Source organism: Onychomys torridus, chromosome 4 (assembly GCF_903995425.1).
Source record: "Onychomys torridus chromosome 4, mOncTor1.1, whole genome shotgun sequence".
NCBI lineage: Eukaryota > Metazoa > Chordata > Mammalia > Rodentia > Cricetidae > Onychomys > Onychomys torridus.
In genome coordinates, this window is record NC_050446.1 from 69636298 (window position 1) to 69660901 (window position 24604).

At 40.5% G+C, this 24604-nt stretch overlaps 1 protein-coding gene and 1 pseudogene across 1 annotated transcript in view; both read right to left on the minus strand.

Annotated features, from left to right (window-relative positions):
• Positions 1-24604, minus strand: part of Hsd17b12 (hydroxysteroid 17-beta dehydrogenase 12) — a 133760-nt gene that overhangs the window by 45584 nt on the left and 63572 nt on the right. The window contains exon 4 of the mRNA XM_036185115.1: positions 393-500. Within this exon, the coding sequence (XP_036041008.1) occupies positions 393-500 (108 nt within the window). The remainder of the gene's footprint in view (positions 1-392; positions 501-24604) is intronic.
• LOC118582335 lies at positions 16018-16966 on the minus strand (annotated as a pseudogene).

Below are 24604 nucleotides of genomic sequence, written 5' to 3' on the forward strand. Positions count from 1 at the left end.
ACATAGGTTCTGAGGATCTAAAACTGGGGCCCTTAGGATTGTGCAACAAATGCTTTAACCATTGGGCCATTTCTGCAGCCCTCAACCAGCAACTTTAAAGCAGAGTTTCTTGGCTTAAACCCTATTGACATTTTAGGCCGGTCTGCTTTGACATGAGATGCTGTCTTATACTGGCACTGCAGTGTGCTCAATGGCATTCTTGACCTACTACTGACAAAAAGAATTCTTTCCTCACTTTGAAGCTTCAAGTACATACAGGTTAGTATCCACTACTGAGCAACTGATCAGTAACCATTTTACCACTAGACACCTCACCTCCAAAGAGAAAATAAAGACACAGTAAAAGCCAAAGAATGAACAAGATAAGCCATAAATGTGGCAAAAATACAAACCTAAAACGCCAATTTCAAGACCAGCCAGGCCTGTCTTAATTTTATCATAAATATCATCCAATATAAAGTCAACAGCAATGGTTCTTGTTTCCACTTTGAATTTTTCTTCTGGAAGAAAAAAAAAACAGACAAATGATGAGAAAAAAGGAAAATTAATACATGGCAATTATGATTAAATCACTGGATTAACATTATCCTTTCAAACTTTCTCCCCCCCCCCCATTTGATATGACATTTAGAGCAGGATAATTTTGAACAATCATGAGACTATCTAAGAGATGACAGAAAGTCAACAAAACAATAGTTCAGCAATTAAAAGTCCTAGTGTCATCACTAGGCTGCCTGAGTGTGCCTTGTCAATTCTGCTCTTGTAAATCAATAATGGTAATTACTTTTTCAGACTCAGGCAAAAATAACAAAACATGATTCATATCATAATATTATATATTCTTTCTTTAAATATCATTTCCTTTGTGATTTTAATTGCAAATTGATGCCTCTCAATCTCAGGAAGAAGTCTTTATGCTATAAAGTAGTTTTTTTTTAAAGATTTATTTTTTTATGTCCATTGGTGTTTTACTTGCATGCATGTCTGTGTAAGGGTACCAAATCCCTGGAACAGGAGTTACAGACAGTTGTGAGCTGCCATGTGGGTGCTGGGAACTGAATCCAGGTCCTCTGGGAGAACAGCCAATGCTCTTAACCATTTGAGCCATCTCTCTAGCTCTGTTGTAAAGTATCTTAAAGTGGCCAGGCAGTGGTGGCGCACACCTTTAATCCCAGCACTCGGGAGGCAGAGCCAGGCGGATCTCTGTGAGTTCGAGGCCAGCTGGGCTACCAAGTGAGTTCCAGGCGAGGCGCAAAGCTACACAGGGAAACCCTGTCTCAAAAAAACAAAAACAAACAAACAAACAAACAAAAAGTATCTTAAAGTGTGATACATTAAAAGAAAAAGTTCACCTTAGTAAAAGGAATATGATCTTACTGTAGTCTTTGGATTGGTTAACAGTTAAGACACTACATTTAAAGAGCAACACAAAGTGCACAGTAATAAATATATGAAGTGACATAAAAACAACCTGAGTGCTCTCCTTTGCTCAAAGCTATTAGGGTCCTAAGAGCTGCTGATGGAAATAAGAGACCTAGGGAAACACACATCAAGGGTAGCATACAACATTTACTTCCATCTTCACTAGCCAAACACTCTAAAGAATGCAGGCTCGGAGGTCACAAAGATGCCAATCTCATTCCTATACTTCTTTACAGAATGACTATGAACAAGACAGACATCATCCTCTGGGACAACAAAGTAACCACTGTCCAGGTTAGGTCACTGGGCTCAGATGATGACGCTGGTACAGGAGGCACTTCACAAATGCTAGGGCTTCCCTCCTCTACCACCTGCCCTCCCTTCCAATAAAAGGCAAAGAATGCTCTTTTTTTTGGGGGTGGGGTGGGGGTTGAAACAGGGTTTCTCTGTGTAGCTTTGCACCTTTCCTGGATCTCACTTGGTAGACCAGGCTGGCCTCGAACTCACAGAGATCGGCCTGGCTCTACCTCCCGAGTGCTGGGATTAAAGGCCAAGAATGCTCTTCTTTGACCTAGAGTATTTCAAAACAATCCATTTAAAAAGTCCTGTTTCCAGAAATAAACCTTTCTTCAGTGGAAGTCAATGTGAGCTCATCATGCAGTTTTCATGATGGATCCTCATAGGAAATGTCCATTCTTGATCTTAATGGATTTGTGGCTAAAACTAAAGAGCTGGCTTGTGATAGATTAGATTTTTAGTTAGACTCAATAAAAAGTATTGACCCTATATAGAAACCCATGAATAACCTGGAGTGAAGAATTGAACAAGAAATACCTTTCCTGGTGTTAAAGGTAAACACACTATTCCTGTACAGTCAGTATGATGTGTGTTCATGTATTGGAGAATAAACTGTCACTTATTGCTGGGCCAATTATGTCTTACTAGAAAATGCCTCAAAGAACTCCCCATTCTACTTAACATTGACTTTAAAATAGTCCCAAATTAAGATGGAAAAACAAGCCCCTAAACAAAAGACTAAAAGATATATTATATTAAATGTAAAACTTTATTCAAGAATAAAATACCTGTAGCTATTTGATTTGAAAAGCAATGCATTTTGCCCCCATAAGCATTGAGTACTAAGTAAATACCTCTAGAAACAAAAGCCCCAACACACCATTCAGATTCACCCTGTGCAGCACATAGGATTTGGTGAGGGCACTTGCATTAGTGTATATCACTGGATACACATGATGCTAAAATCTATTTGACGGACTTTTGAAAAGAAGGTTCTGGAGTGAAGAACTTCACGAAGCTTTCTTTGTGTTCACACTAGACCAGGCAACAAGATAATTAAAAACTTTACATTATTCCTGGATGACTTCAAATCCTGTTCTACTCCACAAAGCACTACTTCTTTCTCCTTTTCACTTTTCTCCACTGCCTCTACTATAGGCCTCCTCTTCCTCCTCCTCCTCCTCCTCCTCCTCCTCCCAAATCTCTACATATCTCCACTTCACTTGTAGTAAGAGCCAAAAGTCCTTGGTAAGTAGCCTGTTACTTCTCTCTCGTCTCCAGCTGTTCTTCCTACCACTCCCCAGTTCTAGGCACAGGGCTACTCATAGCTCCTTGGACACAATGTGTTCTGAATACATGCAGGGTCTTTTCCTTCTGTCTGGAATGTTCTTCCAAATTCCTTATCTCTATTGTGTCCTTCAGCAACTATTCCCTTCTCAGAGAAGCCTGGCTTGTCCAGCTTTTGAAACATACAGCCACCCTCCCTTGGCACCAGGACACCCTTGCTTTTAGTAAGTATGCAGTTGCTTGTCTATCTGCCCCCGGTGAAACTGAGTTTCTAAAAGACAAGGAAGGACTAGGCTCTGTTTTGAGAGGTGTGATCAACAACTTCCCCACTGTGTTCTCATTTCCTTAGGTTCACTCCCCTTGATTTAATGAGGGCCATTCCAAGTATCACATGCTGGTGACAATGTCCAGTGGAAGAAGATGGACAGGAATATCTTCCTCAGGGAATCCTGGAGACATCTATTCCATTTCCTTTCTGAGGACTGTGTTCTTGACCAGGCCCAGGCCCAGGTCTTGAGGGTCCCACATCCACCAAGCCGTGGGAAGGGAAAATAGCAGTGCACCTCAGACAGGGACAAAAACTCCTCTCTGTGCCTAACCACTCAGATGGGAAGAAAGTGCATGCCTCAAAAGGCTGATACGGTGAGTGTCTAGCATTTGTTTTGTTTATTTTTTAAAACTATAATTGCATAATTCCCCCTTCCTCTTTCTTCCCTCTAAACCTTCCCACAGACCCCTTTGTGCTCTCTTTCAAACTCATGGCCTCTTTTTTCACTGATGATTGTTAAGTGCATATATGCATATGCATATGTTCTTAAACACAACCTGCTCAGTCTGTATAACGTTATTATATGTATATTTTCAATGCTGGCCATTTTGTTTTAGATGACCAACTGGTGTACTCTTCCCTGGGGAAGACTATTTCTCCCACTCTCGGAACTTCTTAGTTGACTGTAGTTCTCTGTGCAGGGTTGAGCCTTTGTGGGAGTTCCCCCATCCACTTGGGCAGGTCTGTTGCTGGTGTCCTTGTTCAGCTCCTGCTTAGGTAGACTTAGGGTGTAAGATTGATGAGTAGCTCCTGACATTACTAGTAGACACAATGGCACAGCAAATTCCTGTATCCTCTGGCTCTTACAGTCTGTTCACCTCCCCTTCCACAGTGTTCTGAGCTTAGGTGCAGGGGTTTGATTTTTTGTTGTTGTTTTTGTAGATATATTCACTGGGAGGAAGTGTTTAGTTTTTTAGGAAACTAGGAAATAATTCCAGGCTAGGCACATTATTCCCCTACTCCTAACTTTGCTTCTGATCCCACCAACAAGACAGACCAATTGGCAAGAATTATCTAACTTTAAACAGCACAAGGGTGGAGTAAACACCATGAACAGAAACATCTACCACTGTATACCTAAGAACTCTAAGTAACCCTTAATGCCACCTTTCCGTCACTCCCCCTACCCCGTTGTTTTTCCCCATCCAGTCCTAGCAGCAGCCATCTGCTGGGGAAGAACTACATCAAAGCCTCAGCAGGACTGGTTTGTGGCCACTCCCATCCTTGTCCCTTCTCACCCTACAGAGGCCCAAGGAATGACACAGTTTCTATCAAATCTCCTACAGCAGGAGCTGTCATAGAATGAAGTCAACAGAAACAGGTGAGTAGAACACACACACAATAGAATCTGGAGACTGCTGTGGACATGAGAAGAGCCATGGCAGTTGCTTCAACAAGGAAATTCTTGTCCCAACCAGGGCAGCAGTTCAGTCAGCAGGCAGTCCCTCTGGGATTGCCTGGCCCAAGATCATATACCCTTCTGATGGGTCCACATCCAAGGAATGATCATGGCTGGAGTATAAAGCCACTGGGTATAAAGCTGTACTTTCCAGGTAATCCCCTAATTAGAGCTAGGAAACAGATGAGAATCATGACACTAGTCTCCTGTTATTCTTCTGTCCTTTCATAATAGCCTGCTTCAAGTTTCAAGACAGGTTTTAATATCTTCCGTTAGACAAATCTCTTTGGTTGTCTTCTCTTCCAAAAGTTTCTTGCTTATTCTCATATCTTTAGTCTTAGTTTTTATTGAGTTTGCATTAAGCAATAATAATAATTAATGGCTCAAGGAGAAATCTTGTGGTTTTAGATTCTTAAGAGAAAGAATTTAACCATTGGGAAGGCTAGGAGATGGCTGAAAGGGTACTGTGATGCTATGGCTATCCCAAGACCTCTAGGTACGGGTACTCTGATGTGGCAGCTATCCTATGACCTGTAAGTGTGCGTACTCTGATGCTACAGCCAGGTTATTATTTCAGAGTATCTTGAATGAGTCGGAGATCAAGTCTAGAACTGAATCCACCATACTCTGAAGATGTTGCTGAAACAGCTTTTATATAAAAACCAATACATGGTTCAAGTGCATAAAGGTCATAAACACTGAGAAAAATCGAATGTTTAACATTATTCTAGTCTGTGCATTGTTACTTTCATTTTGTTCAACAAACTGATAAATTCTGAACTTGAATCTCCTTTGTCTAATAACTTTATACACTTTTTGAAGATTTCTTGCAAATCTCTCCCCCAAATAGCTGGAGATATTAAGTATGAAAATAGTAGAGAATATGTCTAATTTACATAAACTTGTGTATTTGTAAGGTTTCTATCAATCAAACTGAAAGAACATATTTCTTTTCCATGGTCTCTAACTCTGCTCCAACACATCTGTGTTCCCTAGTACGTTTCAGATTCCATCCATGTAGTGACTATTCTTGGTTGTCAACTTGACTACATCTGGAATTAACTAAAACTCAAATAACTGGGCACACCCCTGAGGAATTCTTCTTGTTTTAAGTCACTTGAAGTGGGAAGACTCCCTTCTAATCTAGATCTTTGAGGTGGGAAGATCCACCTCTAATCCACCTTTAATCTGGACCACACTTTCTGCAGGCAGCTCATATAAAGGACAGGGAAGAAGAAGAAGAGGAAAGCTCTCTCTGTCTCTTTGCTTGCCTGCTCTTGCTCTCACTAGCAAATCCATTCCTTCACTGGCATTGGAGACTACTTCTTCAGGATTCTGGCATATACTGAAGACCAGTCAAGACATCTAGCTTTGAGGACTGAACAATGACTAGATTCTTGGACCTTCTATTGGTAGACAGCCATTGTTGGGCTAGCTGGCCCAGTCTGTAAACCATTCTAATAAATTTCCTTTATATACAGATTCATTCTATAGGCTCTGTTCCTCTAGAAAGCCCTGACTAATCTAATCCATTATGAAATTCTTATTACTTTACCCCATCTTTTCTGTATTATAACACCATCTAAAACTCAAGTCATACACTGTGTGGGCACATTTTTAATAATTCCCATTTCCTTCAAGGAAAAGATTCTTCCTCTTAGGTATATTCCTGGAGACCTATATAACCTTATCAGGCATACACCATGTATATTTAGCATGGAGTCTCCACTTCCTAACAGGAATAATTTTTATTCTTTGTTTTCTCAGCACCTAGTGAGGTACTTGGCATGCAGTAGACATCTCTCTGCCACAAAAGCTGAAAGAATATGGAGGCAAGCATAGCTGGTTCAAGAAGCCATCTGCTCGATAACTCTTAAACTTCCCCTATAGAAGTCAAACTATGTGCTTACAGGACTGTTCTAGAGGATAAAGTTTAGACAACTCAATTCTTTCCCTCTTAATACTCCCATAAATTTAAATACACTCGAATCCTAAGGTCCCTTAGAAACCAGCCAAGCCTTTTAACTAGAATGAGAAGGTTGAGGCTATTTGCCATGGGTTAGTCTCCCTACCTCAGTCCTGTAATGAGCAAGAGGATCTTAGGCAAACAGTGCCAAAGTTAGTGATCACCAATTTTAGGTCTAAACTTAATAAGTTTGATTTAAGTACAAACATACCTTGTGTGTTTAAAAGAAACTTCATTTTCACACAAAATTAAATTTTATATACTTAGAGATGTGAAAAAATACAAAGACTAAAAAGTTCCCTAACCAAATCCTTATTACTGTCTCCTCCTTTACCTTCAGAACTGATCACATTCTCCAACCTCAGCTATCTCCTAGGGTAAGGAATCTCCACATCTCCCCAGAGCGTACCTGCCTTTTGGCTCTGGAGGAAAGGTGATTGCACCTAGTAGAGAATGATAGCTCTGACTCCGTGCTAGAAGATTCCTTTAGTTATAATTATCAAAGATATTACACAAATAATGGTCTGTTCTTTTCATTGCCCTTGAAAAATATTCATAATACTTTAAATCTCTTGTGAAGAGACCCACTTTCAGTCAAACCCAAAAAACTTAATCACAGCTCATTAGGATTCCATCCCCAAACAAGCACTTCTTTAGTGGAAGCCAAGGTTACAATATTTTCTTCATTCCAGTGCCTATAACTAGAAGGAGCACTAGCAATAAAGACTTCACACACACAGGCCTGGCTCCACCCTCATGGCAGCGATATCTTCATTCTTTGAAAGCTGAACTCAACACTTGTTCAGGCCTCTCTTGAAGAAATTTTTTTGAAAAGATGCTATTTTCTCCACCTAAAAAAACCTATCCGCCAATGGAAGCACCTGAATTATTTGTTTGTTTAGAGGGGAGGGGGAAAACAGAAAAAGAAAATTCTACTACTATGCTTTGGGTCACAAGATGGTATTGCCAGGAGCACAGAAACAGAGTCCATTGGGAAGGGATGGATGAGATGCAAGTATAAGGCCAGTAGTAGCCTGAGTGCTAGCTCCAGTGGTGATGGACAGAGGGCTGCTCACTCAAATCTTTCAGCTTTCACTCCATTTCTTGGCCTGTGAAGCACAAGCGATGCTATCCATCCTGCATAGTTCCTGTAAAGATATCCTGTGATGATAGCATGTTAAATGTGCCTAATGAAACTCTAAGATCAAGTGTATTCTTATGTCTACATAATACAGTACCAGTGTCTACAAAGATGGTAGTCTGATGCATGGCTGTTTCTTCCTTATTAACATGGGTTGCTTTAGGTATTATTTATGCTGTTAATTCTGCAACGCCCCCCCCCCCCCCCGCCAATGCTGGCCATGAACATCCCAACTCTACTTTAAAATTGACTTATTTATTATGTTATCATTCACGGGATCCATGTCATAGTATCCTTTTTTTTTTTTTTTTTTTTTTAAGCTTTCCCTTCAATGCCCAGCTAGTTCTTTGAATTAGGTTGCATTAAATTGGACTTTTGAATCACTACACTTACCTGTTCAAAGATGTACATTAAATTTCATTTTGATATTTGGAATAATAACATCTTACAACTGATAGCAAGTTTGCTTTCTTAGTGCTTGACTTAGTCATTGTTCTATTGCTGTGAAGAGACACCATGACCAAGGCAACACTTACAAAAGAAAGCATTTCATTGGGGTTTGTGTATAGTTTTAGAAGTTTTGTTAATTATCATCAAAGCAGGAACATAGTGGCAAACAGGTGTGATACTGGAGAAGTAGCTGAAAACTACATCTGTATCCACAAGAAGAGAGACAGACAGACAGACAGCACAGAAACTCTGAAAACCTCAAAGTCCACTGCCAGTGACATACCTCCAACACTTCCTAATCCCTTCAAAAAGTTCTACTCCCTGATGACAAAGCATTCAAACATATGGGCTCTTAATCAAACCACCATGGTGCTTGTAAGTGCCATCAACAGTGTCTCAGGTTTGATAAAGGAAGCCCAAGACATTATTGACACCCACAAGACAGCATTAAGGAGAACAGATCCCAAACGCAAGATTCTGGACATCTCAGAACTTGTAACTGGCCTTCCATCACTAGTAAAGGAAGCACGGCCTGAAATGAATGCAGGCTAACACACTCTCTTCTCCAAGAGGCAGCGGCAGCCAGCAGAGTACCTGCTTCGAAAGTGCGGCATGAGGCAGGAGTTCATGCCTGGGTTTGTGGCTGCTGTTTGTTTTCATATAACATTTAATCCTAGCACTCGGGAGGCAGAGATCCATCTGGATCTCTGTGAGTTCAAAGCTACCCTGGACTACATGAGATTGACTCAGTCTAGGAGAGAAAACAGAGCCAGGTAGTGGTGGCACACACCTTTAAGCCCAGTACTGGAAAGAACACATGCCTTTAATGGCTGGGTGGAGAAAGCTATATAAGGCATGAGGAACATAGAGGTAAGAACATGGCTGCAGAAAAGCCATGTTCTTACTTCTATGAAATCCTTAGCCTCAAGAAAGCGAGTTCCTGTTTCCTCATGTCTTATATACCTTTCTGTGTAGTTGTACGTTTTCCTGTGTCCCAGCCGGCCAGTAATCGGGACAAATCTCTCCCAGTCATGTCCCCCAAGTAAACACACAGAGGCTTATGTTAATTATAACTGCTCAGCCATTAGCTCAGGCTTATTACTAACTAGCTCTTACACTTAAATTAACCCATAATTCTTATTTATGTTGAGCCCCATGGCTTGGTACCTTTTCTCAGTTCTGCCTTGTCATCTTGCTTCCTGTGTCTGGCTGGTGACTCATCACTCAGCCCTTCCTCTTCCCAGAATTCTCCTTGTCTGCTTGCTCCACCTATACTTCCTTCCTGGCTACTGGATTATGGATATTTGTCTTTGTTTAGAGATTTGTCCCAACCTCCGGCCAGCCAGGATACAGGAAAACTTCCAACTACATTTCTGTGTCCTGCCATATTATTTCCTGGGATTAAAGGCATGTGGAAGGACCTGAGATCTCAAGTGCTGGGATTAAAAGTGTGTGCTGCCATGCCTGGCTCTGTTCCCAGTGTAGCCTTGAACTCACAGAGATCCATAGGAAGCTCTGCCTCATGAGTGATAGGATTAAAGGCGTGTGCTAACAGTACCTGACCTCTAGGTCCAATTTAGTGGCTGGCTTTGTCCTCTGATTCCCCAGGAAAGCTTTATTGGGGTACACACTATTATCACCACATTTCCCCTTTTTTGTCTAAAATAATAAAAGGTTACAACTAATATAATAAAAACTATATACAATAAGTACAATAACTATCTACAGGCTGGAGAGATGGCTCAGCGATTAAGAGCACTGGCTGCTCTTCCAGAGGTCCTGAGTTCAATCCCCAGCAACCACATGGTGGCTCACAACCATCTGTAATGAGATCTGGCACCCTCTTCTGTATACATAATAAATAAATAAATCTTAAAAAAAAAAGAAAGTTTTAAAAAAATAACTATATACAATATACAAACAATAAAGACATCAACAATGTCTAGTCCATTTGCAATTGACAAATTCAGCAAAAATACTCCATTATCTATCCTATCTTTGTGAATCCAAAGGATTGTATCTAATTCACCTTCTATCCTAATTTGTATTACCAACCAAAAACTATCTTTTGATGTCTTTCAAACTTATACACTTTACACCTCTGTAGTATGTTTCTTTTCTGAATTTGTTAGCAAGGAAAATTATAACTCTCTAATCTTCAACTCCCTCAGAGACTCGAGAAGGAAATACTATTACCTAGGTAAGCAGGAAGTACAAACAAGCGACTTCCAAAAACCATAAGAAATGACAGAACAGCCGGCCTCCTGGACACTCACTCAAGATTTCTCTGCAACATTGGGGCACCCATCTTCAGCCTACAGGCCTAGCATATCTGAGAGACTCATCTGTGAAGCAGGATTTTCTAAAGGGCCTCCCTACCTTGTCTTGGCAAGGATCGGCAGTCCTTTCTTTTATGTCCTGTTTGTCCATTTTGGTCAGCATACTGTCAGCAGGCAAGGAAAGGGCACTTTCTTGTCCAGTGGCTGCCTTCGTTTTTTTTAAATTTACAAACTGTATGGCCTATAACAGGCCTCTTGCTAGCTAGTTCCTATATCTTAAATTAATCCATTTCTATTGATCTATGTTTTGCCATGTTGCTGGCATGCTGGCATGTTGCTCCTTGGGTGGCAGACTGGTGTCCCTCTAGATTCTGCCTTCCTATTTCCTGTCTCTCTCCTTGGATTTCCCACCTGCCTCTAAGCTGTCTTGCTAAAGGCCAAAGCAGCTTATTTATTAACTGATGGGAACAACAAAGACATCCCACAGCAAGTGACAGCAGACCATTAAACAAGAATGGGCCCTTCAAGGGGGTAGAGGGTGGGGCCCTGAACAAATACACTCTCCATGTGCCTAGAAGATGGTCTTATGGCAAGTTAACATTTACCTGGTGTTATAAGCACTTAGCATCCTGTACATTGTAACTAGTAAGCTAAGAGGTGACAAGATCACATCTGTTTTTCAGAAAAGACATGATGTGGCAGAATAGAATACCTATAGCTTATTATAAGAAGCAACAGGTGGCAGAGAAAGGACTAAACACCTGCTTCCTTAGTCCCCAGAGAGAAGAGATCTGAGCAGAGATAGCTGTGGAGGTGGGAGACAGGCCAATGTAGGGAAGACTTCCAAATGGGTGTCTGCAGGATTGCACACTAGTAGCTGCCCAGCTGTAGAGGAAGAGGGCACACTGGTTTTATCCATTTGCTTTAGAAAACTGGTTATTATCATATTTTCCAGATAAACCAGTCTTCTAGGTCTCACAGGTCCTCTGACTGCATCTCAGGGTTTTCTTAAATCATGTAATACAATATGTCTATTTTGTTTTGGAGGAATGAGCTTTTCTTCTCTTTCTTGGCCTCAAAAATGAAGTGAGATATGAGCCATGCAGGATAACTGAATTAAAAATCAAGTTAGAAGGCAATAAAAGTATTTATTTTCATAACCTACTATAACATTCCTCTCATCTTCTTTAAAGCATAAGACAGATAAATGTAGAAGGTAGATATGAATATGAATAGCACCATTCTTCCAAAACTGTGTGAGTTAATATGTTTCTAAAAGTAATTTGTCTTTTAGTACTACTTTGTAAAAGGATCCATTCTGGTTTTGTGAAATCTTTCCTGGGGATATGCTTTCCAAGATCTGTTACTTTGGTTTGGGGATGGAGGGGTTCGGCTATAAGGGATTATTTTGTTTTACTGTGCTGTGGATCAAACCCAGGATTTAGTAAAGACTGTACTTTAACTTAAATTCCTAATCTCACTGAGGTAGTCAGAAAGAAGATGCGTAACATTTGCTTTAACTTCTTTCAGTTTTTTTGTTTTTTCAAAACTGGGTTTATCTGTACATCCCTGTTTAATCCCGACACTCAGGAGGCAGAGGCAGGCAGATCTTTGTGAGTCAGTTCTTTTCTTATTAAAGGAACTTTAAAAAATTAAATTTAATCAAAATCACAAAGCTAAAGCAAGCATTTACTTCTCTATTATAATAAACGCCATGGAATACCAAGTAGCTCAGAGTGGCCTGGAACTCACTATGCAGCCAAGACCTTGCAGACCTCCTCCTCCCACCCACAGGTTTCACTGCGTAGCTTTGGCTGACCTGGAACTCCCTATAGACTGGCCTTGAACTTAGAGATCTGCCTGCCTCTACCTCCTGAATGCTGGAATGAAAGCCATGACCACCAAACCAAGCTGACCTTGAATTCATGGTCTTTCTACTCCCACCTCCCAAGTATGCAATTAACACAAAATAACATAGTTAAATTTTTTAAAAAACATTTATTAACTGTGTGTGTGGCCTAAGAAAAGCACAATTTGTACAAGTCAGTTGTCTCCTACTATATGACTTCTAGAGGTTGAACTGAGGTCATGATGTTAGGAGGCAAGTACCTTTACCTGCAGAGCCATTTCACTGACACCTTAAACATTTTACCAAGAGCTGAACCATCTTTCTGTTCAACCCAGAACATAACCAAACCCATCCTCATTTACACTGCTAAGAGCTTAGCTTTCATCCAGTAAAACAGACGGAAAGCAAGGTAGTTGATGTTCGTTCTTCAATACTAGGAATAAGAACATGGCACACATTATTCTGACCACAGGATACCCTAAAAGACACACAGCACCATGGAAAATGTGTGGGGCTAAAGTTAACATTCTACCATCAGAACAGTAATTATTACAGCAATCAGCAATCAATTATTACCTCAAATTAACTATGTGCCAAGAACATTATATCATTCATTCTTACAAGACTTACTGGCATATTGCTAAAGTTTGCAAATGATTGTTCTCATAAATACCTATTTCCAATGTTTGAAAAACTATTATTGATGTATTTTTAAAATAATCTCAGATTAAAGTACTGTACAGTGACTCCCCACTCCTGAGTCATATTAAACTGCTGCCATGAGTCAAAATGAAAGTCAAAATACCAAGGCACTCTCTGTTGTCTTCACTGTATTAACAAAGAGCAACGGTGGCTGAGGCAAATCAAAGCAGTGGTACTCAATGTACTGGAGATCCTGGCATCCTTTGTGTGTTTGTAGCAAAAAGACAAAAGTCAATTTCTTTCAATGTTCCCTGATCAAGCACTAAAATTATTAGTTTTACTGCATGACTATACTTTGTATACATATTTCTACATGATGAAATGGGATGTATATATTCTTTCTGTGTATCTAATACAATGGCCACATGGAAGTAAAAGATTTGAGTCGCTACCTATGTGCTGAACTGACTCCCTTTTCATGCAATACCATTTAACTATAAGAACAAATAGCACCTTTAATCCCAGCACTCAGGAGGCAGAGGCAGGCAGATCTCTGTGAGTTCGAGGCCAGCTTGGGCTACAGAGTGAGTTTCAGGAAAGATGCCAAAGCTACACAGAAAAATCCTTTCTTGGAAAAAAGGAGGAAAAAAAAAAGAATAGCAAAATCATATTTACTCAGATTTGGCAGATACTATATCAAAAATGAATGAACAAACCTGCCACTTCAAGAAAAGCAAGCAACACTATTTGTTGTCCATGATAAAATTTTAGCATTTTAAATAAAAATCAGTTTTGAAAGACTTACTGCCACAAGTCCGAAAAAAGATTTTTCTGATGAGAAAGGGTTTGATGTTAACATTTGTGATTAGTCCATAATGTACTAATACTAGGAAAATCTATAAAACTCACAAATCAACATTTCCCAAAACCTAAAGGGTAAAAGTCATGGGAGATAAAATACCTATTCCAGGTATAAGTAGACAATGAGTTTTAATGTGACCAACTATGAAGATTTCATTACTATTATTTCTAACCCCATAATGGGAAAAACTCCACCTTATTCATATATGTGAATGGACACATGCGTGTCACTGAGTGCTTGTTGAAGTCAAAGAACAAGTGTGGGAGTTTCTCTTTCCACTATATGGGGCCTGGGATTCAACTCAGGTCAATGGGCTTTGTATGTGTTAGCCTTCTAGCTAGGCCCTAGTTATATATACTTTTGATATATCAAAATACCCACAATTACTTGAAGAAGCTATTAAAATTTTTGCTACCTATCTATTTAAAGCTAAGTTTTTTTCTTACACTTCAGCCAAGATAACAAACTGTAGGAGTGGATAAGCAAAGCCAACCATCTTTTTATTAAGCAAGACACTAAAGAGACTAAAAAAATGTATACTAATGCCATTCTACTCACTCAATTTTGTTTCAAAAGTTAGTGCCCCCCAAAAGTTTTCCATCAACATGTAACAGTTTTGCTGTTGTTATTTTTAAATAAATGCTTTTTAAAATCTCCCATCTGACTAAATAAGGCAATAAGCATTAATAGTTGCACTGCAAAAACACAGGCTTTTGATCCTCAATAAATTTTTAGAAGTTACAGTAAACAGATCCAAAGACTATAGCATTTGATAATGCTTGTTTAGTATGTACTTGCTGAAGACAGTCCCCTAATAAAACCAACCAGATCAAGAAATGAAACCTGATGCAGTATCATATTCTAATCTTCAAAGTCTACTCAATGTCGGCCAATCTCTCCAACAACTGCCTGCATGCATAGCAGAAGCACTGAGATTAGCACACCTTGTGCGGACAGCCAGCGCTGACAGTCTCATCCGACCTGGAACAGCGTTTCCACTGTCTCTGGTCTTCACGCTCTGATCCTCTAAATTACAGGCCAAGTGCCTTCAGTGCCCTCGATTTGGGCGTTCATCTCCCTGTTACATTCATGCCCTGTACTTTTGGCAGGAACTGTGCTTCTCACTGCATTCCATCAGGTATCATGAGATTCTGACTTGTCCCATGACTCTACCTTCTCAAGGGGGCTTGCCAGGTTCTTCCCATTGCAAACTTGCTACTTTTCTCTTTTTAATTCACAAGAATTTTGACATTTTGTGGGATTTGCCAACGTATGAAATCCCATTCTGCCTCAAAATTTCAGCTCATTATTTGTCTGAACATGTCCAAGAAGGGAGTCATGTGAGGGGAATTCTTAGTGCTTGTGAGAAAATTCCAAGAAAACAAGACAAGAGTCTTGTGACCTCAGTTTCTTCAAAAAAACAAGGAGTTGTCCTTAGAATGTGCTTTTCTGCCATTCCCAGATGTAGCAGATAGGAGTGAGTTTGTTTTAGATATTCATCACAACTGGCTAGTGTTATTTGTTATCTGCCTCTAGAGAAAACATGCTTGCCGCACAGGGTTTGTCCCCACGTGCAGCTCACCCTTGTGACTATATGCTTACTCACGACTCCTCTTAACCCTCAGATTACAAACTGTCTGATGCTCTGAATAAAGCTGGCTATGTATGTGACTTTAGTCCACCTCATTTTTAGGCTCATTTCTCCCAGGTTCCACTGTCTTTAGAGTGGTAAAGAAATTATTAGGTACATGGGTTGATGATTTCACTTGTTTATTTAATGGATTATAATTTTTTCCTATCATTTCCATTTTTATGCTCAATTTGTCCAGACATGGCTAATGGGATCTTCTTTAAGCATTGTCTTTTTGATACAACCTCCTCATTCTTTGGATTTTCTGTCATAATGAGATGTTCTGGGTTCTTCTTGTCCTGGCTTAGAAGTGGTGATCTCTCTATCAGAAGTCTTGGTTCCTTAGCTGGGAAACAGAGCTATAGGTGCAAAGGCTGAGTCTGCTCATTGCGGTTAGGGTGTTACCAAAGGATCATAAGATTTAGGGGTTTTTTGGTTTGTTTGTTTTGTTTTGTTTTGTTTTTTTGACAGCTTGTAGGATCTTTATTTTCCTTCCACCTTTTTTCCCTTTGCTCAGGTATCTGCAGAGGAGCTCAGGACCACTCGGTGGTGGTGCCAACCCACTCGGTGGCCTGCACTGTGGGAGCTGCTGACCAGTCCTCAGTGGCTGGCTGGGCACTGCTGGATGGAAACAGAGGGCACCTGCACACCCTTGGACCAGTCTGCCACCTCTGGCTGAGCAGCAGTGGACTCAGGAGCTGGTGCGGTCCATTCGCCCTGGAATTCCTCCTTGGTCACAGCCTTCTCAGCAGCGGCCTGTTCCTCCTTCTCAATCTCCTCTGGGTCTCCGTAGAAGTAAAGATCAGGCATAACTTCCCGTGGGTGCTCACGGGAGATAGTGCCACGCATGCGGAGTACTTCCCGGGCCAGCATCCACCACATCAGACCCACTGAGTGAGCTCCCTTATTGTTACACAGGATGGCAATGCCCACGTAGCACAGAGGAGAGTCTGTGTTACACAGCGCAATGGTGGGCAGGTTGACATAAGACGCCTCTGTGAGGGGCTGGTGATCAGCTCTGGGGTCAGTCACCACTAGAAGCCGCGGCTCCCTGAAGGCTGCTTGGATCTGGTTAGTGAAGGTCCAGGGGTGAAGCGGCCAGCAATTGGAGTGGCTCCAGTGGCGGCAGCAAACTTCAGCACAGCTCGCTGCCCAGTGTTCCTGGAGGAGATGACGCTGACATCAGCAGGGTTCTCAATGGCAACAATAGCACGGGCTGCAAGCAACAGCTTCTCCCGGGTCCTCTTTGGATTTATTATGTAGATACCGTCATTTTCCTTTTGTAGATGTACTGCTCCATCTGAAAGTCAAGGTTGGTGCCACCTAAGTGGGTTCCTGCAGCAAGGAATTTGAGGACATCCTCCTCCTTCATCTGCAGGACATCAAGGGCTCTGGACATTGTGTAAGTTTCCCTTTAAGTTACAACGGGAGTCAAGAACAACGCCGTATGGACCCGTCCCAGAGTAGCACGGAAAGGACTCAAGATTTAGTTTTTATCTTCTGCCATGGCACACGATACATTGGGTGTCTATCCAGTCATTAGTTGCTGGCTGAGACATTAGTTGGGATCCTCAAGAGTAACCAAATGTATGATAAATAGACTGGGGGTTTCCCCTAGCTTGAGAATATCATCTTAAATGGTATTTATTTATGATATATGGTGAAAACAGGCTAGTAAAACAGCACACTTTAAACCCCAGCTTAGCGAGAAATAGTTTTATTTATATATTTTTGAGAACACTTAAGACTGAACTTAATAGAAATAAAAAGGTAAAATGTAAATTACTTTTTTGGTGGTTTTAAAAAGTCAAAGGCTGAACTAATTAACCAAATGCAGACATAAGCATGCATACAACAAAAACTTAAGATCTAAATTTATCCCTTGCAAAGTGCTATACAATCCCAGGTTCAACTGTGGATTTCAGGTGATAACGGCATGTCAGCACAAGATCAGCAGTGAGTACATTACTCTGGTCCACACCTAGACTGGGGCATAGCATCAGGCATATGGATTTAGATTAGGAAGGGAGTACCAGGCACTTGGATCTAGACTGAAGGATAGCATCAGGCATGTTGATCTAGATTAGGAAGGGAGGACCAGGCACTTGGATCTAGACTGGGGGATAGCATCAGGCATGTGGATCTAGTTTAGGAAGGGGAGGACCATGCACTTGGATCTAGACTGGGGATGGGAGGCCTGGCCCACGGTCAGAACAAATCTCTCTGGCAGTCCCACAGTTGCTCAGACCCAACCAAGTAAACACACAGAGACTTATATTACTTATAAACTGTATGGCCATGGCATGCTTCTTGCTAACTACTTCCTATATCTTAAATCAACCCATTTCTATTAATCTATAGATTGCCACGTGGCTTGTGGCTTACCAGTATCTTAACATCTTCTCATCACGACGGCTGGCAGCGTCTTTCTGCCTCAGCCTTCCACTTCCCAGAATTTTCTTCTCTGCTTGTCCCGCCTATACTTCCTGCCTGTCTATTGGGCAATCAACATTTTATTTATACAGAGCGATATCCACAGCATCCTTCTTTTATTTTTATTTTTTTCATTCAGAAATATTCTTTAAATCTACCAAGACAAAACTTTTTCCATAAAGCATTTTTCAAGAGATTTCTAAACATCATGGAAGTGGCTCAGCAGAGTCTTAGTTTCCTCCCCAAAACTATTCATGAGAACAATTAGAAACAGCCTATCTTCCCATGAGGCTTTGTTCTACCCAAGAAAAAGTAATCACTACCACAGATTCATTCCCATCCACAGAGGTCCCAAAGCAGCACTGTGGACACTTAACTCTTAGATACATTTCCATCCCTCAGATTCTGTATAGTGGTACTTCATTCATTTCCTTCATCTACTAAGACCAGCCAGCCGCCTTGCACAAAAGTCCCAGAGACAATGTTGCTAGGTTAAATGATCTCTAAGCCCTTCTAGATAAAGTCAGTTATAATTAGGACAAGAAAAACTGAATTAACGACACTTTAGTACTGTACATCAATGTGTAAGTGAGGGCACAGTAAAGAACCATAGAAATAGCCAATCCAACTGGGGGAAGGTTTTAATTGTAAGAAAGAAAACACCCAGAGGCATCTGGAAGAATCCAGAGGGAAAAAAAAAAGAAGCGGACTGCACATGATCAGGGCTCTCTGCCAGAGAAGAGAGAATAGCAGAAAATAGCAAAAGAGAAAATAGCAAGAACAGTGAAGAGGAATCAAGCCAGTTATAAGGAGGATGAGTAGCTGCAGGGAGGGAAGCCCCTGGACTGAAGCAGCCTGGGAGTTTAGGGTAGAAGAAGAGGTAAGAAGGCCAAGATGCTAGTATGGGCTTTGAGGTGTACAGCACATACATGTGGAAGACACCTGAGGAGTCTGCAGACTAGCACTGGCTTTGGTAAGCACAACAGGTTCATGTCAATAGGGAGCCAGATGCCTTATCCACCAAGGGAAGAGATAGGGAAGCAGCTTTTCCAGGCAGACAGAAACTTTTTCACAGGTTCCTGAGGAATGCTCCCAGGATTCACCAGCAATCTGATAGTCCAGTGTGAGCTGAGCCAGCACTGTTATTCTGGACCAAGTCAGTGGGCCTATCATTGTGGAGTGCTTGGGATTTTCCTTCAAAAGAGCAAACTGGAGTGGGAGAAGGGGGATTAAAAGATGGCTAACTCTCCAATTAATGAGGCAACATGCAGCATACTCAGTCTCTGTGACTGTTAACATACTCTTTAAGAAGCACTTTGAAGTCCCTTGCTGTTGGGACTCAGCACTTGGAAGCGAGCCAAACAAAGGGACACTTCCTGGTGAACCAACTCACGGATGCTTTATAGAATGAACATTCAAAGCAGACAAGTTAAAAACGTTGGCTGTGAGCTTTTGAAATATCTGTATCCTGATGGGTTTGAAATTCACAAAACGTACCAGAAGTGAAGGCATGAAAATAGACTAATAGTCTCAGATATCATTGTTCTGCTCTGAAGGTGACCGTACACAGAGAGCATTAAGGTACAGGAGCTAACTCAGGATCTACTGCTGTACTTGCATAGTGTGATCTTCAACACTGCATTTGTTACCTATGTACCAAAGAACCCGAGAGAAACAGCAACACCATTTTCATAAGAAAGATGCTGTCACTACACTTCAAGAATGAATCCACTCTTCATGAACTAAGAGCCAATAACAGAAATGAATGTGTTGCTCCTAAACCATAAGATTGTTATTGTTAATATTATCAAAATGGAATGAACTCAAATGTCAGCAAAAAGAAATATAACTAAATTATGGCATATCTGCAAGGTCAATAAAATAAATGAACTAGAGCTACATTTGAAAATATGGAAAATTTCAGAAACATAATTCTTGTTGAAGTGAAACTTCAAGATAAAAACTATTGCATCATGCAATGTGTTATGAAGTTCAAAGAAACTGAAATTAAATAGTAATATCAGCAGAAGCTCAGACAGACAGCAGGAATGATGAATGGTGTGAAGTTGCTAGTCATCCACACCATTCAGTGACCTACACATATGCATTCCACAGGTCTCCTGTGTTCTAAGCACGTGTGGTGTTTGTAATAACATTTTCAGGAATGTTTTTATTATGACACAAAAGCACACTTAGTGGAGAATGTGTATACTGTATTAACATGCCCTACGGAAGTGTAACCAAATCTGACAATCAGACTATTGAAATAATGGAACCTAAAGAAATGGCAATTTTCTTAGGAATCTCATGATGGGAAAAGAAAGAGTAACAGCCAGAGGAGCAACTAGTCTCCTTGAAAGAGATTCCGTATAGTTCTAACAACTTGCGGGACTACTTTGCATGATGAGCTGGGCCTGCTTAGATTAGAAGTGCTTATCTTTGTCACCCCACTTAAACTTCTGTCTTATTTAAGGACTTGGGGTCATCTTCAACAGATTTCGTGGTCTCACTTTCCAATGTGGCCACAGAATAAATCTCTTTTTTCTGCTGGACTTTTTTGATTGGGTGCTTGAACCTGGCTAGGGGCACAGTTAGTGACCCCCAATTCAATAATAGAAGAAATAAATACATCTTGCTGAAAATAAGGTACATTCCAAAATGTTTATGTCGTGCAACTGCTCTACACTGCCTTGTAAACAATGCTGAATTTCTTTTCATGTATGCCAAGAAACCTTAACCACTAAGAGGCTGCATACTCAATGTCCTCAAGTATATTACTGAGTAACATTAAGTATGAGGGGCTACAGGAAACCTGATATGACACATCTCATTTGAAGGACAACTCTGTCTTATCTCCAGCTCATAGTAAGTCACCCTGTAGGAATGTTGAGCCCAGCCAGAAATTTTTCAAAAGAAAAACATAAATTGAGTCGGGTGGTGGTGGCACACGCCTTTAATCCCAGCACTTGAAAGGCAGAGGCAGGCGGATCTCTGTGAGTTCAAGGCTAGCCTGGTCTATAAAGTTCTAGGACAGCTAGGACTGTTACACGGAGAAACCCTGTCTCAAAAAATTAAAAAAAAAAAAATTATGTGATGAAATTACCTGATTTTTTTAAACAAAGGGTAATCTCCAGAGTGTTAGAGATATATCAAGACACTGATAATATAAACAATTCCCCAAGGAACCAGGCAAGAGATAGGACTGAGATGTCAACAGAAGGCTGGCTTTTTAGAGAGACAGACATGTCTTTCTCTGAGGAAAAGGAAAGATAAGATATACAAAGACACACGTGGAGGAAAACTAGATCCCTGACAAAAGGAAGCAATGGCAGCAGCGTGGGGAGCTCTCCATAACAATGGCTTCTGAAATTCACTGCAACAGGCCCTTTTTCAAAAGAATGCAAAACTCAATAAGGCGCCCTCCGCAGAGCCTCCATGTGGCTCTGCTGACATGCTGTCAGTCACCCACTATCAAGTGTAGTCAGAATACATTGAATGCTAAATTTCAGAAAGAAACTATTCTTAAGTTTCAAATTGTATATCAACCATGTGAGTGGCCTCATAAAACTGTATGCCATCTGACTCTATCTTGCCTGGGATGTGACTCAGAGCTTTGTCCAACACAACCATGATGGATATACTCCTTAATCCTTAGTCTTTAGTTTTGTTAATCTGACCAACTGTGTTGACACTGTAGTGCTTAAGTTTAAGTGACCCTTATGTAACTTAATAAAGGCCTCAATGCCCGATACATAAGAGTACATATGCAAAGGTCATTAAACATGAAAGGCCAGAATAATTATGTTACTGTGCCAAAGCAGCAAGGCAGATAGGGAAAAGCACTGTACACACAAGGTTCAATATTACTCGGCAGGTAACTATATAAAAATTGATCAAAGTGATCAACAGTAATGGAGCAAGAGATGTAGAGCCCTAACGAGGAGAGTGCCCCCACACTGCTGGTTCAACATCCAATTATGCAACTATTAGGGTTCTGGAGAAGTCCCATAAAAGACCACCATCCATGTATGCAACCAGCAAGAGCATTTACCATCCTCTCATAACCATGACTAAATGGTACACAAAAATTAATAAAGCCTTTCTAGCAAGGGTCAGTGAGAGCAGCATCCACCATTAATTTGGAAATCAGAATAAAAAACTCTGACTTAAATAACAATGTTAGAAAACAAAATACATACTAAATGAGCTTTTAGATTCGAGACTAACACCATAAACTGGAAGGTTAGAAGAACTGTCACAAACAGGAAAGCTGGACCTGAAGCTATATAATCTATGACTGAAGTTCAGCTTTATAGCTTGCTAAGTGGCCCTGGATTATTTGGACAGGTCTGTGCCTTCACAGTTGTCCTAAGGATTAACATATAACTGCTCATTTCACTATAGATTAGGAAATGCTGCAAATGTTAGTGCAAGACCATTTGCTTTCACCAAAAGTATAACAGACATAGAGTTGTCTTTAGGTATAATTCACTAACCCAAAATGACAAGACACGGACAAGTGATCCATTTTAATCAGGATCTGTGTGTCCCTTAAAGATGCAATGATATTGTCACAAGTCAGTCTGCATTTCCCCTCTGATGTTGCATTTGGGGCCGTATCTTGTAGAACTTACCAGTTATCCAGCTCCCATGTTTTCAGTATATTTAACAATGCTGAATAACGAAAAGCCTAAAATGGAGAAGTTTGAACCACGTCTACTTCTACCACTAACTTGGTCTTTCAAACTTGGATTCTGGATATATAGAATAAATTATCCTATCAGAAGTTCCTAAAACAGAGGATATTTTTTAAAAAAATCATGTGAGGAGGGGCTAGTAAAATGGTTCAGCGGATACAGGCACTGACTGCGAGGTCTGTCACCCTGAGAGTGATCCTGGAACCCACATGGATGGAGAGACCAATGTCCCTATGTTGTCCTCTGTCCACACATTTATGCATACTCATATGAATAACAATTTTAAAAAGCATTTTAAATCACATGAGGAGTATGTTTTTCAAACTACATATGTTTATAAATGAATATTCTGCAATGGGGATGTAGTTACATTGTGGCTTAACACATTTTCAGACACTCCAGTGGCTCAGCCTTAGACTGGACGTTTCTGCAGTGTTAAACTTAGAGGAAACGCAGTGAAAGCTTATTCCGTGTCTGTCCTGCTCAGTAGTGATGAACTGTCTTTACAAATGAGAAGAGACTAAGCAAATCATATGTGTAAAGGTCCTGTGGTTTTAGTGGATTCATCTGTTTGTTCATAGTACTACATACAGGACTAGGTCATTTAAGTCACCTCAGTAAGTGATTGTAAGTTTAGTATCTAACAAAATCTACATTTAGTAAGTATTGGGCAAATGAGATTAATAGAATAACTGATATTTGACAAGAACATACATAATTCCATTTTAAAGTGACCATTTCCATTAAAGTTTTAAAGTACTTTCTCTTTCTGATGAAACATTAAGCAAGTCCCACATAAAATTACTGCATTCTATGAAAATGTCAAAGAATATGCCTTTCTGCAAGTTCCTTTTTGGTGGAGACTGTACAATTACCATTATCCACTGAGGCAACAAGCCTACAGGCCGGGAGGAGAAACACCAACCCTCCACTTAAACGGTGCACACTAACTTCAGAGTACCGCAGACCACGTTTTCAACCCCTCAAAAGAGGCCCTTTTTATATAAAAGTCAAGGAACAGTCACTAATCCAATTGCAAAGACCACTCACTGTTTTATAAAAACATAGGCAAACATTTTAATTAAGAAGTACAGCTAGTGTCTGGCCATGATACTGGTCACACCCACATGCCTCATGCCAGCTGTAGAAAAGCAACATTCAAGCAGCTGACTTAATTGGAGATGCAAACCAGCACATTCTAATTTGGCTGGGCCAACTAATTGGTAGGTATGCACATTTCTAACAAAATACCCACCCATATTACAGATGTTGTTCTCTATATCAGTAAACGACTGGTAACAAACAGTAATGGGGCTGAAATAAGCTACATTTGGTGAGGCTGACCACTAGGGCAGATTTTTGACAGGGTCTCACACTAGCTTAGACAACTAGAATATGTGTGCCAAAATCAGAACATAACTAAATAGCAAAGCATCTTTCTGTGCAAATTTAAGAAGTCAGTGAATTCTACAAGAGCACCACAGTTAGCAACACAACACTTGAGAAGTGCCCACATCCCTCTGAATGAGATCAAGTTTGCTGTAAAAAAGGCAGGACTCGGGCTGCAGCAATGGCTCAGAAGTTAAGAGCACTGACTGCTCTTCCAGAGGTCCTGAGTTCAATTCCCAGCAACCACATGGTGGCTCATAACCATCTGTAATGAGATCTGGTGCCCTCTTCTGGTGTGCAGACATACATACAAACAGAATACTGTATACATAATAAGTAAATTAATCTTTAAAAAAAAATGCAGGACTGGGCCCTTCTCTCTTTAGACTCTGATGTAAACCAAAACATTTGCAGCCCTGTGCAAAAACAAAACTTACATTTATCAGAAAATCCATGAATGGTTTATTAAAAAAAAAAAAAAAAGCAGGGGGGGGGGAGAAGGCCAATATATCTGCTGCCTTCTACAGTAAAGA